The sequence below is a fragment of the Pygoscelis adeliae genome, unplaced genomic scaffold (genome assembly GCF_000699105.1).
Source record: "Pygoscelis adeliae isolate BGI_AS28 unplaced genomic scaffold, ASM69910v1 Scaffold308, whole genome shotgun sequence".
Taxonomy (NCBI): domain Eukaryota; kingdom Metazoa; phylum Chordata; class Aves; order Sphenisciformes; family Spheniscidae; genus Pygoscelis; species Pygoscelis adeliae.
Window position 1 is genome coordinate 2,015,217 of NW_008825306.1, and position 18,937 is coordinate 2,034,153.

General features: G+C 39.1%; 1 protein-coding gene across 1 annotated transcript in view; it reads right to left on the reverse strand.

Annotated features, from left to right (window-relative positions):
* The window catches only part of LPGAT1 (lysophosphatidylglycerol acyltransferase 1), a 63,009-nt gene that overhangs the window by 9,227 nt on the left and 34,845 nt on the right, over positions 1-18,937 (reverse strand). The window contains exons 4-5 of the mRNA XM_009330180.1: positions 15,925-16,198; positions 6,927-7,053 (exon numbers count right to left, since the gene is read on the reverse strand). Of these exons, the coding sequence (XP_009328455.1) occupies positions 6,927-7,053; positions 15,925-16,198 (401 nt within the window). The remainder of the gene's footprint in view (positions 1-6,926; positions 7,054-15,924; positions 16,199-18,937) is intronic.

An 18,937-nucleotide genomic window follows, 5' to 3' on the forward strand; every position in this document is an offset into this window, starting at 1 on the left:
AGTTTGCTGATCTCATCAGGAAAATAAAATGTTATCACCACATAAAATTGTCCTGACAAGAAACAAAGTCAACATGTAATATCTGAAGCTTCTAGGTTCTCTTGGGCACTTGAATCTTTCTAGCTTTTGGACAAAACTAACCTCACATTGCATGAAAATAAGAATGTTCTTCGTTCCTGGTGTAGCAAACAAGGAATTTAATATTCAAGCAGAATGGAAATGCCTCCTTCTTTCCTTTCTCATCAAGGGAACAGCTGCTTTGCTATCATCACGGGGAGGTGACGAGGGGGTAAACTTCAATAAAAGCAGTGCCACCATAGGCTGCACCCTGAAAAGTTAAAAGTGGTGGTAGAAATAAAGACATACTCTGATGAGAGTCTGCAAAGCTGTCTCAGCTTCATTAAAGCAATATCTTCTAGCTGAAGGTTACTTATCTGCAGCTGTGAGGTGACAAAGGCTGTGGGACACTCCACATAGCTGACTGAGGGACGGCAACTTTCTTAAACTACTACACAAATGTGTTTCTATGTCCCAAACCAGAATACATTAGCACAAATGACAGTCCAGGAAAGAAGAAAGGATTTTAAAAAAAGGAGGTTAACTGCCAAAGACATGTTGGCATACGTAAGAAATTGTGGAGACTTACCTACTGATAGGCCGTTTCTTGAACGATCCCAAATAATTTTCAGAAATACAGCATTTTCAGAAACATTTAATCTCTTTTAAATGGTCCTTATTGGAGAAACAACCTCTAATTCTGTATTAAAATTCTAAAGTTCATAGATACCACCTTTAAGTACCAATTGCCATTCATCATCTGTCCTACCCTGAATTAAAAGTTCTTTATTACCCCTACGCCTTCTAAATCGTAATATTATTTACTGTTTCAATAACTCCTTAAATAAACTCAGCACGATGGAGGTGGTTGGTACATCTCAGGCATGACCAAAAGTAAGATACTTGCGTAAAAAAAAGCATATTAAATATACTGCCAAACTGGATGCCCTTCATAGACATTTCTGTAAAACTCATTCAGCAACCACAATGTATTCCATCTTATTTATAGCTAGGAGTCTAGTTTACTTCAATAAATCTGTATCAATGTAGACACAAAAAAAGAACTTCCTCAGTAGCTGAAAGCTTGTTTCAACAGCAGCACAGTACAAAAACTGGTACGAGAAAGAAAGGTGACATAGTACTCATCCGCATTATGGCACAAAGACAGCTGAGTTAGCTGGAAATAGTGTGGTACTTTCATGCAGCATAAATGCAGCTACCCTCTGCGGCAGAGGCGACTACAGCTGGCTCTGACTTCAGGGCCTCTACACCACAATCACTATCACACAGTGCAAATGCGGGAGATGGTCAATACAAGGGCATGACCCAGCAGGAAGCTAACGCAAAAAACCCTAACCCCACGCCATTCTTGATTGAGAGGGAGCTAAGCATCAAACAAACTTCATACCCAGGGGTTTTTCAATTTTTAACTCTTGGGTTTTGACAACAGAACTGCAGCACATGGGAAGTCTTACTGTTAGAGAAACTTGGAGACCAGCTGAGAAACACCAAGTCAGTTAGACTAAAGAAGTGACTGGTGTATGAAGAAAAGAAATAATCCCAAAACTCAACTCACTGTGGGGAAACGGTGGGAGCTGAGAATAGTAGCCAGTGTGCAGTCTTGCTACACAGACACCAAACCACTCAGCTTATTTCTGCTGAGTGTAACTGCAGTGAATCTGGATTTATGGTCAATGTACATCACAAAATGACCCAAGCGTAAAGCTAAACCATTCTGATAAAACAAACCTTTCCAACAGAGTCATTAAAAAGCAGGTCTCACAGTGGGGCCTGTAGTTAGAGATGCCTTGCACCTTCCAGCCTTTTTTTTTGGTGCTTACTGCTTTAACAGATGGGTTGAAACTTCCCCAAAAAATCCCAGTGCCATTTGACCTGGAAGAAGTTAATTAGATATTTTCTTTGAGTATTATGTTTCAGACAGCAAACCCAGTTTTTCAGCACTTTCCAATGAGTTTTGAGACAAGCCTGTCAGGGTCAAAAAATTATTCGATAGTTGAAAGGATAAGTTCTCACACCTTTGTGTTTTGAAGAATCTGAAATTTGGTAATTGTCCTTTTTTCTAGGGAAGTGTCTTTTTGACATCCTGAGGAAAACCAGGCCACAGCTTAGCCTAAATTATGAACTTCTGAAAAACACGTCATTTGTACAGGAAATTGAGGTTTGAAAAGCAAGCTTCAACTCATTATAAAAATTGAGCTTTCAAACAAAAAAAAGATTACTGGATTAAACTGAACCTTCTCCGCCACTTCCATCAGCTAGAAAAGCATCTAAAAATGAAAACATAAGGCTGCTTGCTGTGTCCTCTACACTCCTCTGTTGCTCCCTAAGTGGGATGAAAAAGAAATAATCCTGCAGTAAAAGGACAGGCTATGAGAAAAGGAAAACACTAGTTTTGAAAGACCATAAGGCAGAAGGAGACAGGTTGTGACCAAGGGGAACAGCAGAAAGGACTGACTGAGCGACCAGAACAAAAGAGGCTCTGCCGTCTCCTCTGCTCCAGTTCGAGTAGCTCAGAAAATGTTGCTTTTTTCCCCCACTGCTGTCATACATCAATTCCTCACTCTGGATTACTCTAAAAGGGGAAAAGCATGTTTAAATCACGACTCTCCTTTCGTACAGTAGAGATGGCATCTGGTCAAAACTATTCTTTATTTTTTCCAAAGGGTTGTTTTTTTTTAAATTTTTTTTTTGCTATAACTCAGTTAAAAGAAATGATAGACGAGAAACTAGTGCGCTAGAGCACACAGACTCATGCAGAACTTTCTCTCTCCCCGGTTATTTAAAAATTACCCTTAAAATTTATTTCAAATGTAATCTCCCAAGACATTCCAAATTACAAACAACGAGTAAAATCTTATTGCACTAAATGAAGGAAAAGGAGGGAATAACAACAATCCAGACATACTCGATATACATTTCATGAAAATCTCAGAGGACATCTATGTCAAACGCAGAAAAATAGAAACACCTCTGACATTTTCCATCTTTGGAAGACATTTCTGACATTTCCATCTTTTTAAAGACAAAGTCCACTTTGCCTTGGGTTTTCCTTTGCTAACTGAGTTTGTTTCGAAGAGTTAAAGAAATGCACCAACTTTACAAGGGACATCTCAGGGCTCAACACAGGCCTTTTCAAACCTCAGTCACTGATTTAATCCTTGCCTACACTGTTACAGACAAAGAGTAGTTAATACCCAATTAGAATTACTGAGGAACCACCTTGAATTTGTGACCTGCAGAATAAGTGCTGGCATTCTCAGGTGACAACCCCAGATACTCTAATGGCTCTGTTACAGCAATGTTTTGGTCTCCACATGGAAGATGAACTTAAAGAAGTAGTTTAGGTTTCCTGGTCAAGCCGTACAGCTACCCAGGTCTGGCGTATCACCCTCCGCCCTGCGGCTTGACCAGCTCTCAGGGAGCAACACTGCACAGAAACCTCCCAGGACACTTTTCAGCACATTAAAAGGCAGCTCTGCATTTCCAAACAGAAGTGCCAGGGATGAGAGGAAGGAGGTTGACATGTTGGCAAGGATCAGCTAGCTGGGCACCAAGTACAGCTGTTTGTAGCATGCACTGTTTAACCAGCATAAAGGGCTTTGGTGTTTTTCCAGAACTGCTCCTGATAAAGATCTGACGCAGAAACAGGCTCGAGACATCACTGTATTTTCAGACAAGTGAGGACGCTGCCTAGGAGGCACACATACAAAGCTCCTGAGAGACAGTTTTCCATTGACCATACCTATAATTTCAAAAATAAGCTCTAAGAAATTGATGTCATTTGACATCAATTGAAGCCCCACTGGGCTTCAGTCATCTGGCTTCCCAGTCCTGGAGAAGGTTCAATGAAGTGATAGCAGAGCTGTAAGGCTTTCTTTAACGCCAGAAACGCCTTCGGAGAGAACGGTTATTCCCTACTCTTCCCTGTCTGCCACCCCCAGTTTCCCAGGCACATACTCCATCTTCACAGGTTCTCAGTGGTACCAACAACTCTGTTCAAATCATCGATACATGATTTAAAGTTGTCAAAACCCTGAAGGTGCCCATCACATTACAGCATTATGCTAAAAAAAAACCCCTAATGAGTAAAGTCAGGTGATCTGGGAAAAAATAATAATAATAAAAAAATCAGTTGCTGTAATGCCCTGAAGGGAATCCAACAGGAAAATTTCTGTATAAGCAACAGAAAAGGATGATGCAACGTGAGTAAATTCATGTACACACGCTGTTCAGTCACTCTCTGCTAATCCTGCCATGGATAAATATATCATTTACGTAAAACAGAAAAATATTTTTAAAGCCACACAAAAATATCTAAAAATAAATTTTATTGTCAAAAACACTGAAGGTGAAAATTCACCGTATTCATTCCAAACTACAGCTCTAATTCCAGACACATTAAAAGGTCTTAGCATATCATAGCTAGATGATATGCTAAATCTGGAAAAAAGGATACAAAAGCGATATAACTTCTTTGGTATAGAATTATTCTGGATAGTCAGAAGAATTGCAGAAGGACCTGACAATAGTTGCAGATGAAATTAAATACCAGTAAACACAAGGCAATGAACACCGGGGAAGGAAAAAGCACCAGCAGCTACGCATACACTGCCACAGCCTCTAAGATTAGCTGTTACTACTCTGGTAAGCGACCCCAAAATCACTGTGGGGAATTCAGGATGCCAGTCAACTCACAAACTAGTTACAGCAGAACCAGAAAAGGCGCAGACAAAAATAACAAGATAATCAGGGAAAGGCTTTTGTATAAGGAGACACCAAATAGTTGAAGACTTGCTGGGCTAGGAAGGGGACACGGACAGCTAAGGCAGGATATGAGAAAGCTCTGTAAAATCACGGGCCACGGAGAGCGTCACTGAGGAATGATTCATCCACTACTGTGGCAGGACACAGGAAACAGGGTGCTCCCACTGAAGGCATCAGGTGGAGAACTTAACACTAGCAACAAGGAAGTGGTCCTGGCTACCACCCTCAAGAACAGTTACACATTGTGCCATGGGAAATTGTACAAGGCTAAGCATAAGCAGGTTAAAAATGGTTCACAGAGACCAGGTCCATCAGCACCTACCAAAAGAGCAATCCAGATGCGATGCCTGCTCAGAACATGTTACAGCCACCGTGTGTTTATGCGCAGAGATGGCACACGGGCTGCCTTCCTGTGTCTTTGCTGCTGCTACCGCCCGCTGTCAGAGCCAGGGTACTTTGTTAAATGCATCTTTAAGAATTGCTACCCTGCATCCAACTAAAGCCCTTACAGTCCAGAGGACGCATGCCTAAACTTGACATGCCAATTTAAGAATTATCAGGACTGGAAAGTTAGCCAAAGCTCCAGTTGAAACCAAGACACTCAGTTCTCATTTCAGAGGTATTACATCCAGCTCTCAGCCTTCAGAGACATGCCGCTGCATTAGTTTCCATTTGTGGCATACTTCAAATATTTTTACAGGGTCAGCCATAACAACTAGAGGTTATTAAAGAAAACAAACACACACAAACAAAAACAGAGAGGCTTGCCCTTGTCTAAACCAGTGATTTAGACCCTCTGGAAGAAAACAACAAACCTACACCCAACAATAAAAAAACTCTAATATTTTTTCTTAGAATTTTAGTACTACAAGAACTGTAACATTCAAGTTCAATGCAAGGAAGGTTCCATCATTTTTATGCTCATGCTCAAAAACAGGTTTTGAATATACACATTTAGAAGCAGGAAGTTAATTCAACTTAAGATAACTTTCTATCTTTTTTAAATGAAGCATTTTTGGAAATACTCTTTAGTAAAATTCTAAATACATTCAACTTGCAATTATCCCAGAGATCCGAGAGAGTACTAAGGTGACTTGAATAAAGCACAATAAATATTATGATACCTTACATAAATTAGGATGTAAGTATGTTCACCTTTGGAAAAACCTGAAGGCAGATTTCTATAAAAAGCAGGGACAGATTTAAACATGGCTGTGGAAAGGAGCTCCAGTGAGCAGCCTGTACTCTGCATCATTCAACACTGGCAGCAGTGATGCTGGAGAAGGTCATTCCAGTTAAACTGCCACCCAAGGGATCCACACAAGGATATCTGAAATCTTACTGTAAAAGTCTAAAAGCTCCCCAAATCAGCAAAAGGGAATTAAGACAAAATAATGCAATTTGGGGATAAAATGTGATCTACTTATTTGGCATACGAAGAATGTTAAAATATTTCTGGAGATTTCAGACTTGCAATTAACTGCAAACCAAAAGCAAAATGCAACTTCTCTCCATTGGTTTAGGTCTTAAGACAAAGAACTGCTGAGGAGAAAAGTTTTAATAGTATCCCATCCTAGGTGTCAATGAGATTTGCTACTATTTCCAGAGTGTTGCTCTGCTCAACTATTAAGAGCATGCTTTGAGTGAAAAAGCTGACATTTCTTTGTCAGAAAGTTAAATACAATATATAATAATCTCTCAGGAAACCTGTTATTTAATAACACAGTGATTTTTAATTTGTTGTCATTATTTAAAAAAAAAAAAAAATCAAGTTGGGTTTACCAGCACCTTAACATTAAAGTGGAAAAGATGACCTAGCCATCAAATATATTCCCCATAACTATATTCAGCCACAGGACATTAGTCAAAACCTTAAATGTGCTAAGATATGGAATCGTCACTGAACTTTTCAAAAGAAAAAACTGTGTTGTGTTTAGATAATATGAGTTGCCCATCTGTGTGAGACACATAAAAAAGGACATTGCTACTGATTTCCCATATCCTGAAACATGATGTTACTAATTTGTGAATACTTGGTTTTTAATATTTTAGTTCAATGTAAGAGTAGAAGGTTTATTTCCTACCTGTAATGCACATGTGTAACCGTTGGCTGTCGGTAGCCAAGAATCCAAGTTTGGATGTCTATAGGTTCACCTTTGGGATACGCAATGGTTGTATCTATCACCCACTGGAGGCCTTTTGATTTGCTCTCTAGGAACAAAAAGAAACGTGATATTAAAAGTAATCAGAAAGTGTATGTCACTGATTTGATAGTTATTCTATCAGTATCAGATACTTCATGAGGTATGAGGCACAAATAAGACAGCCAAAAATCAAATCCAGATTTCATTACAGAGCACAGAAATACTCTTACAAACTTCAGTTAGACCAAGATTTTACTATCACAGTTATTTCTGTTGTTCTTACATATTGTAGTACACAGAATAAGTTCACTCACTGGGTATGAGTATAGTCAAATAACATGTTGGCCCAAATGTTAGGCGCTTCCCCCCATTCACCAAAAGGAACACTTCAAAAACAAAAATCCAACTTTCTTGGTCTACACTTTAAGCACAACTTACAACTTCGTAAGAGCTCGCAGTTGCAGATCACTGATGAAGCAACAGCCATGCAGATCCCTTCAGACAACTAGCCTCACTACTGGGTTAGGGCAAGTGGATAAAGGTGACATGTCATACGACGTAGTTAGATTTTTCAAAGACATCTATTAAAAAAATCCCTCAAAGGTTCTTAAAAATCTGAGTTACGGGATAAAAAGGAAATCTGTGCATTAAAGACAAGAAAGCAACGAATATAAAATGGTCATCTTTCACAATGGAGAGGAGATTGCATCCACAAGGTCACAGAAAGGCTGATACCAGTACACATTCATATGCTGCTCAGCATATTTAGAAACTGAAAAAAGGATCATAGGAGGTGAAAATATTTGCTATGAAGATTATTCAGGAGAGTCAAATTTAAATCTGAACATAGGTTACTACCAGCAATAGTCAAGGTCAGATATCAACCTCTCTCTGGCATGTCTTCGATTCACAGGTTTGCAAAAAGGCAGAGCAGCAGATCTGGAAAGCAAACCAGGAAGGAGGGGCACACTGCCAAGACAGCACTTGGAACTTAGCTTGTCAATTTTCTATCTGTTCTGTGGGAACTGGAGCTGCCTTGTATCTGAGGTCATGTTATGTTCGGGCTAGTATAGTAATATGCTTACTTAATGCTTAATACACTAGTATAGTAATATGCTTACATCATACCCAGCAATATCTTAAAGCATTTATAAAGTTGACTATTAAAAACAGCCACCTGTTGGCAGAAGCATGTAAGAGGTGTTAGGTCTTAGCACAAAGTACAAGACTCTCAAGCCTGAAGCTGAGATAGCTATGAAAGAAATTTGATAGAGGTTGACAAAAACACTGTTGGCATGAAGAACGTGCACAGGGATAGACTGTTCACCATCTTTCTCAATACAAGAATAGACGTATTCAAAATGAAGCCAAGAGGAAAAGTTTTCAAAGCAAACAGAAATGATTCTTCATGCAGAGGGGAATAAAACTGTGGAGAACCCCTTGCCAAAGGATGTCAAGGATGCTGAGAGTTGGGTTCAAGAGGAAATTGGACAAGTACATGGAAGAAATCCGTTGGATGGTTTACCCCCATCTGGCTTGGGAAACCTACCACACTGGAAACAGTCAGAAGCTAGGAGAGTATGCGGCAGAAGTATGATGCATGTTTGCTGTGTTCATACTCTTCCTCTGATACCCACTTGGTGTCATGGACAAGATGTTGGGCTAGACAGGTGCCCAGAATCGCCACTCAAATTTTACAGAAGAAGCTACCACACACATGAAGAAATCTGCAACACACAGTCTGAGGTGCACTCCAAAAGCCACAGAGTTATTAACACCAACTAGAACATACGTGCAAGGACTGACTCGCAAGTTTCTACCTGCATTTAATTTAATTTGCATTTAATTTAATCAAGTGTGAGAAGACAGTTACAACAATGCTATCACATATATCTATCAATTATTTTAACAAGCAGCTAGTGTTTTCATAGTGTCTACTCAACAATGGAGTTGTACTACTTGGTTACAAATGCAAATACACTACCTGAATAAGGCTAGACAGTATTTCCTAATATCTAGGCTATGAGTTATTAGTAGTATGCAATATGCTATTCCACAATTTGACCAAGTGCAAGCTACACAGGTCAAGCTGAAACATCCAGTGTCACCTTCTGGAAATACAGTATTTTAAAACCCTGACAGACACGTGAAATGAGAACACGAGGTCCCATTAGAGGCTCCAGGCTTGCCAGCATCATGACAGAGTGCTTATCAAGTCTCTCTTAAGAAAAGCACTAACTACAGAGTCCTTCATTTTAAAAGTAGCAATGTATTAGAGAAAAGCCAATATGAAATTAATAGTAAATCCACAGAAGTATTCATTTAGAAATGGATTTCGGAACAAAGCCATTCAATTTACTGTTTTCCCAGATGTAAAGTAAGAATGGATAAAGACAAGTAAATTGTCTAAGTGAGTAAGCAACAAAGATCATTAATTGCAATTAAAAAGTGCCAGATGAATACGGGCACATTATCTTATTATTTACAGTAAAATGTTTTAAAATCATTTATTAAATATTTAGCTAGTATTTCATTTCAAACTGTTCTTTCAGTGGATAATGGTTCAAACTTCAGTATGGAAAGACTCCTGCAGTCCTCTTCTGTGCTGATTTCCTACCTTCTGCTTTTGTGGAGCAGAGCTGTCGCATGGATTCCTCATACCAGCTCCAAATTCACCTCCAGCCCCTTCCAGGGCAGGGTGGCAGAAAAACCTGCCTCTGACAGCCCACCAGGAACCCCAGGTTAGAAAAAAAAAAAAAAAAAAAAAAAAATTCTGAAAGTAATGTCAGCCTTCATAGACCCTCCTTTAGAGCAAGCAGGTCTTAGCACAGCTACCTCCACGTGCAATTACCAAGACGTGCTATCAAATCACTGTCACAGGCATATTTCTGCATGCTCTGGTTTAAAATAAGCCTTACATAATCATCCAAGATCTCATACTGCCAGAAAACCCTAAGTCACCAAGGATTTCAGAAAATTAATTCTGAAATACATCTTGCTGTCCTTTTGGGGGGGTTATACTGTGTTGCACCCTGCTCATGAACATATTTATTTTAAAGTCATGAAGCTCTAACAGATCCTGAAACTGAAAAAGAAACAGAAAACTGCACACAAGACAAAGGGGTAGGACCTCAGTATGCCTGAGGATGCTGCTTTTAAGCCTAAGCAGACCTTTGAACAAGAATAAACCCTATTATTTTTCAAATGGAGCACACTGACAGGAAGTCAGAACAGAAAGACTGCTGCATTAGTTATAATACAGTGTGAATCTCAGGTCTGGCATTTGCAGCTGAAAAAAAGGGAGTTGCGTATACCTGTTCAAGAACTCCTCTTGCCAAGTTTGGCTTGGCCAACACAGCCACAGATGTTTCTGACAGACAAACCTTTTTGAACTTGCTACCCACCATTAAAAGACAGCCTCATCCTTCATTTCTAGTACCCGCTGAAAGACTGAGCAGCCTGGCTGCTAGAGACTTCGGCAGAAGAAACTGCTGCAGAGGCCAAATTCAAGCTGATCTCTCCGAGGACTAGTTTTTCTTCTGTGGTGTCAGTCTGCTTGCCACTTTCAGCACAGGTGGAGGATTTTAATTTCTCAAATCGCCTCAAAATGTTAGCAGTCTGATTCTTTTTAAGTAGTACATAAATGTTCAAAACAGGCCTGCAGGCATCTGTCCTATACAGTTGCATCCAAACCACATAGGAATAACGTACCTTAGTGTGAATGGTACATACTTGCCTTATGAGTGCTAACACAAGACTGAACAATCACATCTAACAGTAGCTTTCTGGTCTAGACAAAAAAAAAAATCAAAACAAAATTTAAACAGCCTCCTAACTTGTTGGTTTTGTGGTTTGTTTTTTTTTAAATCACCAGCAGAGGCAAATCTTTGTAACTATTTTTTTTTTTCCTTATTTTTGTTCTAGCTGTGGATTCAGTGATAGTAAGTTGCTTCCTATTTAGTTAGGAAGCAACTTACCATCAGTGTCTTCAAGACATTCAGTGCTCTGTCATCCTCCATGGTCCTCTCACAGCAGATACTTGATTATCTACAAATTTAGCGGGGTTCAGAGCTTCTCTTCGTTCCCTCTATGTCCTCCCTGGGATTACTCTCAACCAGTGCTAAAAGCCAGATTTGACTATGCGCAGGACTCTTCAAACCTGCCAGCAGACCATCAGTGTTTACCACTGAGAAAAAGAGCAAGTTATAAAGACAGGTTTCAGTAGGAAGCCTTGCCTCCAGCCGAGCTCTGGATGGTGCGATACTGCCAGACTGCATCCGGAGTGGAAAAGAATGCACCAGCCAGGCATGAACCTGAGGACCGCAGCTTCCACTTGAAAAAGAAAATATTTACTAGCATTCACTAGTATTGAGGTGTGGTTTCCTGAACACTTACATCACTCTAAACGCAGTTGAAAGAGGCTGTTGCCTCCCCCTGCACAGCAATGCGTTCTTGTAACTTGCCACTTGTCCTCTACTTGTCCTCGTGTGACCAACTGGACCACTGACCTTCAAATTAACTCTTTTCCCAAAGATTAGCTCTCAGACTGAACATCGTACTCATTATCCCAAGATATCTCCGTAACAAATCACCTGGAACAAAAGAAGATGCCCCTTTCCCAGGATAAAAAAAAGCCTTCCCACATGTTATTCAAGTCACATTCCTCATATAACAGTGAATCAAAAAGTTTGATTAAAAAAAAAATTATCAGTTACGGAGTCCAGTGTCCAGCTCTGCAGAAGGGAAAATTGAATTTCTCTGAGAAAAAGCATCAGAACTGAATGTACTGTGCTGCATTTGAAAACAGTAAGATAAGATTTCAGTATGACTCTAACCAAGCTCAAAGCAACCTCTTATCAGACAAAAAATTGCTGCATGGTAAAATAAAGCAGAATTAAAAAAAACATACTAGAGCAAAGTTGATCAAAAATAAGCTCTGGAACACATCTCTTCAGTGAACAATTGCTCCAAACTCCTTTGAATTGCCAGCTGTTTAGCACTTAGAACATTTTGCTAGTTCTAAAACTCAAAAGAAGATCAATTCTTATTAACTGAAGAAACATTGTACTTGCAACTATGTCAGAGACTAAGCGTTCTGTTAAAAAAATAAACAAAACCAAACCATAAAACGACACAACACCCACCCCACCCCCACCCCCCATCAGTCCCTACAGGGTTAAGGTGATGATGGCTATGAATCAAGTATTTTTATGCTGCCTGTATTTCTATTCTGCACTAAAACCACCTCCTGGAACACAGGCACTGGCAGCAGCGCTTTGTTTGGGGGGCACAGCACATCGGCCCAGAGGGATGCTTTCATCAGACACCAGAATTAACTTTGCTTTCATCAGACACCAGATTAACCATATTTTCAGGGACAGACATCAATTAACTACATTGTCTGTACTTTCTAGCTTCAAAAGCACTCAAGCCATCAAGTGATAGTATTACCTTTCCTACATGTTCTTCCATCCTTCTATTTATTTAGGAATAAAATTGTACAATTTTGTTAAAATTAAACAAGTGTTTCAAAAGGCAGCAAAAGCAACAACTGTTTTAGTCATTTAATTTAGTATTTACCAGCAATAAGTTCAATTTCACCCCGATGAGGGCTAGTACTTGGAACTTTAAATATGAAAGAAGGCTTGGAAAACTGTTAGGAGGAGGAAATGAAGAAAATAGAAGCTGCTTGCCTTGGAAAAGCAACCGATAAAGAACTGATCGGTTTAAGTGCAAGAATAATCAAATAGTATTGATCGTCTAGCTCAGGAACATTTGTTCTTCCTGTCACTTTACAGAGAAAGAATCAGGTAATAAGCTGTGGGAAATTCATAACTAGTACGAAAATAAACTCGAATGGGGATCGGATATTAAGAATACTAATATCATAATTAAGGCTAATGAAATTTTGGGGAGGCTACCGAACCTCACACTTCACAACATAAACCCGCCTTTACCAAAGGGATGACAGAAATCAGATTAGAGACCTTACAGAAGAAGGACAGATGATGTAGCATTTACCTGTTGCACAACTCTTCAACCACTGTTTGAAGGCACATTTATGTACAAAAGCAAGCTAGTGGGCTGGGGAGTGGGGCGGGTGACATGATGAAACAACTGTATGAAACTTGGTTTGTACCAGATCAGGGTGCAGCATAGCAGTATGTTAAGAATGAGCCATCTTTTATTATAGTTGCTTTTGTCATCTTTTCTTCTTTCACTGAGTATTACACACCATTCCAGTTGAGAAAGTAGAACGGTATAAAATCTACAATGGTATAAAAGCTACAAGGATAATTTTAAATGAATTAAGTACTAATAAAATGACAACACTCAAGAAGGCCGCAACTGTGTATCATGACTTATCGTAAGATAGCTACCCAGGAAACTCAACAGGAAGGGGACATAATTTTTGATGAGGAGTTACTCTTAACCTATAAACCAATTTAACTAAAATCGTGGGGGGGAGGAAGGTGAACCCCATCATTATCAGTAAAGCTGGGCAGTAACAAAAAGACTGAGAGGGCGATAAATAATGGAGAAGAAAGCTTATTATAGTAAGATGAATAATTTGGTAACTCAGGACACCAGGAACATTATTAAATAAGACAGTAGAGAGCACAAGTGGTGCAGAGGAAAGATGTTTTCAGTGAACCATGAAGTTCAAGTGTGATGCTACTGACACACAAGCCACTTCCCAAGCCAAGAAGTACAGTAATAATGTACAAAAAGTGTATACGCAATCTCTATGCAAGACACTGGCAAAACCTTTACTGTATATACTACTTCTAGTTCTAGCACCCACAACTCAAAAATGGTAACCCAAAGAGGATACAGGCAAATTTGATTTCACTGAGCCAGGTTTTTTCATGTGGTTAAAAAAAGGGAAAGATAAAACAGATAAAAAAATAAAGATCACTAATTTGTTAGGCTTCTAACTTTATATTATAACCTTATCAATTTACACAATTATATTTCATTTAACTGAACAAACATTCTTCAAAAATTTTCTGAAGTGGCAAGAGTATAGTAAAAGCATTTGGAAGGCAAAAGATTAGGAAGAGTCTTTTATATAAGATATAGATCAAGAATTAACCTTTCGTACATCTCTGAAAGGGAAGTTTTACCATGCTAGAAACATTTTCGTGAGCTTAAGAGAAGAGAGGACTCAAAATACCTCACAGCTTCATATGTATCAAATATTACTCTTTCCTAGCATATAAAATTTACTTTCACTTCTCTTTTTCATCCCCTTTATTATGTTTTCATGTCCATTACTCTGAAAGAATGATAGCTAAACCCACACGTTTCTTTCCTATTTTTGCCCACTTATCTTTCCGTCTGTCTTTTGAGTAGGATGGACAGATGTGGCTCCATTGTATTTCTGAGACAATTCCTTTATTTTAGTACACAGTTAGGTCAGCCACTATCAAACGCTCATTTCTCCAGAGTCTGAATCATGCCATGATCAAAGAAGAAAGAAGCCAGATTTGATGTTCAGCTAAGTTGATAGCAATCTAAGAGTATGAAAATATAAAATTGGTATTTGACAAGCGCTTTTGGTCCCCTTCCAGAACTAGAAGGCCTGTAATTCACATTTGGGGAACTTCTTACTTTTCATACCTTTTTGCCTTTGATATGGGAATAAACAGAACAGGGACTGGCCAAACTTTTCTCCTTAAAAAAAAAAAACTTTTAACAGGGACTAGGTTATTCTGTTTCTCTTTTAAACCTAAAATCTTCTAAGACAACAAGGGCTTTCTTCAGATTTTCTTTTCTGAATGTAGCCTGAAAGAAAATATTCTGATGCATTCCATAGCTTGATTTTAATTTCATTTAAAATCTTCCCTCCACTTCTGCAAGAACATCATCTCCATTCATTTCCTATGTTGACAAGATTAACTTCAAAACTAAAAATCTGGAAGCAATTTCAGTATGAGGTTTCCTGCTAACCCTGAAATTTGAACTTCAGCACAGAAAAAACCCAAAGTCATCTGCATATGTGGCTTCATTAGGATGGATCTTTGGTTCAAACTGCTAAACGATCATAATAATTTGGCTGTGGAAATACCAGCACCACCCATCTATAAGAAACCACCACAAACCCCCAATCCATTGTTTCTATAATAAGTAACAGAAATACTAACTTACTAGGTTAAGTAAGATCTAACCCCACTCTCTGAACATGCCAAGAAGTTAATTTCAAAAATTGAGAGACTAAAAGCACCAAGTCCTGTAACTACAGACATAATTTATATCCCAGCTATACTCTCCCCTACAGCCCAGGCGTCCCAGAACAATAATGCTGCAGGAATATTCTTATTCCCTCATAACTCTTCCAACGTAAGACAGCCAAACAATCCTTCAAATCTAGTCATCAGTGACAGTTAACTCCAGCAACAAAGGGGACAGTCATCATAAAAATCTATAGAGGATAAACGAACTTGAACTCAATAGAAAACAGTTCAAGAAGAGGAATGAAGTATACAGTACTGGGTGCGAAGAAACTTTTAAAGCCAGGAATAAAAATTTGAACATAGTTTGCATATTCCAGAAATACTTCTACTGTAGTTTCATACTACCATAAACCAGTGCAAACCATCAATCATGCTGAAAGGAGCAGTCCACCTTCTTGCCCACACCAGGTGCTCGTTCCAGTATCTGCTCTACCCATCACGTGTACCAAGACAAACATTCATGCAGCCACACTATAGACTAAATCAAATTAAAACTAAGATCATCTTTTTTTGTTGTGTCTCAACATAGAAAATAAACTTAGTGGAACTAAAAGCAAATATGAAAACATTTATGTAAATATGATGGTGCATTATGGATGTATTTGACATTTAAGAGACCAATTCAACACAAAATGTTTTGTTTAACTCAAATCTTAGCCATTCAATTTGCTTTTTATCCACAAGACTGAAGTGGTCTTTACCTTTTATCACAGTGTCTCTACCTGCTGGAGTTCCATTTTCTTGCGGTGCTACAAGCGTTTTCAGAATTACTTGTGTTGCCCCAAGTCTCGGCAGGGTGACATGTTTAAGAAATGGCAAATTGTTTTTCTTGGCAAATGCCTGGCTTGTTTCTCTCCTTTTCCTAAGGAAGCCACCCTCTGGAAATAAAACAATCCATTTCCGATTACGGCTCCTGTAATATTTTTCTAGATGCTCCTTGAGTAACACAAGCTGCTGGTCACGGTGTGCTTTTCCCTATAAAGATAAAGCATTACCGAAATAAAATGAATGCTTAAAAGAGATAACATTAAGACAGATAATGATTACATTTCTATGATTTCTCTCTCTTTTCAGAGATACAAATAAGCCTCTATGACAACACAAAACAATGTTCCCAGAGTACCCACTGGTGGCTGAGTTAATGCCACTTTACAGAAAGGCTTAAAAAAAGCCTTTGAAATTGAGGATGAAGCTCCCAATTTGATGACTTCTCTGCAAGAGCGACATCCAGACTATAAACGGGAACTCCACATAACAGAAGCATGTATTTACAGAATTCCCTAGTTGTTACTGGGTCCCAAGTCTAATTTGCTAAACTGATTTCTGCAAAGACAATCTAGGGGTCAAGCTATGATTTGGAGGTCCACGTATCATCAGTAATTTCTGCAAGCCAAACAGTATCTTTGCTTACATATCTTCTACACATCTCTCCCTGTATCCTGTATTAGAATAGCAGAGGTACCAGAAGACACAGCCGGACCTCGAGACCAGGCTTGAGTTCAGTTACCACAGCAGAACCACAGATTTCTCCCAAACCTGCACTGCTTGAATGCTTAGTCTCAGCTGAAATCAGCACACTGATGGAAACACTTATTGTTTGAGCCGGGGGGTGGGGTGGGAGGAGTACTGGGCTGTGATGTTTGCAGGTTTTCTTCCTCTAGGAGAAACTTGAGTAGGAAGTGATTTTAGTTGTGTGAACTTAAAGAAAGCCTACAACAATAAAAACGAGATGCCCTAGCCAACAAGATATTGTATGACACCAGCTTCTAGTTTGATAATTAGCTGTATATAGGATATAACCAGGTGATAATTAAACCTGAAGGACCAAGAAGGGGAGAAAAAAACCAAACCAACCCTCATTCACTTCTCCTCTTTGATGTACTAGCACAACCTTTTCACTTAAGACAGTAAGGTTTGTCCTTAATTACTGCAGAAATATCTTCAGTATCTTCAACAACAATCTCTTCTCTTCCCACTTCCACACACAGCAAGAGCAAGCTACTCAAATTTTCACAGGAATTAATTTACATACATTACAATTTTTGAGTGCTCCAAAGTGACTTTGTCATATCACTCAAAAGACACAGGAGTTCAAAACTTAAGCTTCCCTCAGCAGAGGCGATTTTAATTCTGTGAAATGTCAACAAAACATACCACTCTTTGGTGGTTGGGGTTTTTTTGGGCAGGGAAGAGTGAAAGAGTGGAGTTGAGTGGAAGACAACAAGAAACGGTATTTTATTGAAGACAAGTTTTGTGAAAGTGTTTCTCCTAGATTTTGAAATCTCATGATTGCAATTACTTCCAACTTACCTCATGAAAAGGAAGGAAAAAGCTCTGCCTGCTCATTTTAATGCAACTAAAGAGCAATATAAAAGTCCTTAGTTAAAACAGTCCTTTCCCACCAGACCACAGGACTCCAGGATAGCACAGTAGTTGAAAAACAAACAGCAGTGAACAATAAACTTTTCACATGTTAGATATTAGAACTCTCCAAAACCTAAACAAACCTAATGGATATAACTGGTGATAAACTGCCATTTAGCAAATACCGTAAGGTTTAAGATGCTGCTGCGATACAGAAAAATCTACTGGACTAATGGGAAAGAGAGGAGCGTTTAAAAGCAGCCGTGACGGTTGGACTCGATGATCTTGGAGGTCTCTTCCAACCTTAATGATTCTATGATTCTAGTGGAATACTGAAGAGTCCACTAGTGGACTGGAAGATAAAATGCAATTAACATACTGTCCAGAAAGAAGAGAAAAGTAAGTCATACAGAAGCAGAAGCAGCTCCTTAATACAAGCAATTCTTGAAGACCATGGCTAGTTGATCACCGTCACAGGGAACAGGCTCAGCCTTCTTTCCTTTAGAGGAAAGAAAACAGGTAGCTGGAGACTGCTGACAAATTCTTTAGGATGCCATGCACTTTGCAACACCGGTATGGCAAGTTACTGATAGTCTCGGTTTCCAGTAAACTTTTCAATGGAAGAAGAGAAAACACTAGTCAACTTCTAGTAGACCTCAGAAGCATTCATAAAAGTGCCATTGGTGCTGCTCATGAAAATGAGGCTAATGTACATCTTTAACAAATAGGATGTATTGTACCATGATCAAATTACCTTATTTTGCAGGGGGGGAAAGAAAAAAAAGAAGTATTTGCTCATCCAAATATTACTAGGGCCTTTCTATAGTTAGGCAAAGGATCATTACTCACTCACCTTAAGTGTTTTTGCTACACCCAAAGGCTAATTAACAGCCAAGAAACATTTTCTTTTTGATTGGTTTATATTTAGACTCATGATGACATCATTTTATTTGTGATGTTGCATATCTCAGTGTCCTGGTTTTGGCAGGGACAGAGTTAATTTCCTTCCTAGTAGCTGATACAGTGCTGTGTTTTGGATTTAGGATGGGAACAAAATTGATAAGGCACCGATGTTTTAGTTGTTGCTACGTAATGCTTACACTAGCCAAGGACTTTCTAGTTTTCCATGCTCTACCGACTGAGAAGGCTGGAGGTGCACAAGAAGCTGGGAGGGGGCACAGCCAAACTGGCCAAAGGGACATTCCATACCATGTGACGTCATGCTCAGTACATAAACTGGGGAAAGCTAGCCAGGGTGGGGGGGCCACTGCTTGGGGACTGGCTAGGCATTGGTCGGCGGGGGGGGAGCAATTGTACTGTGCATCACTTGCTTTGTGTATTATTATTATT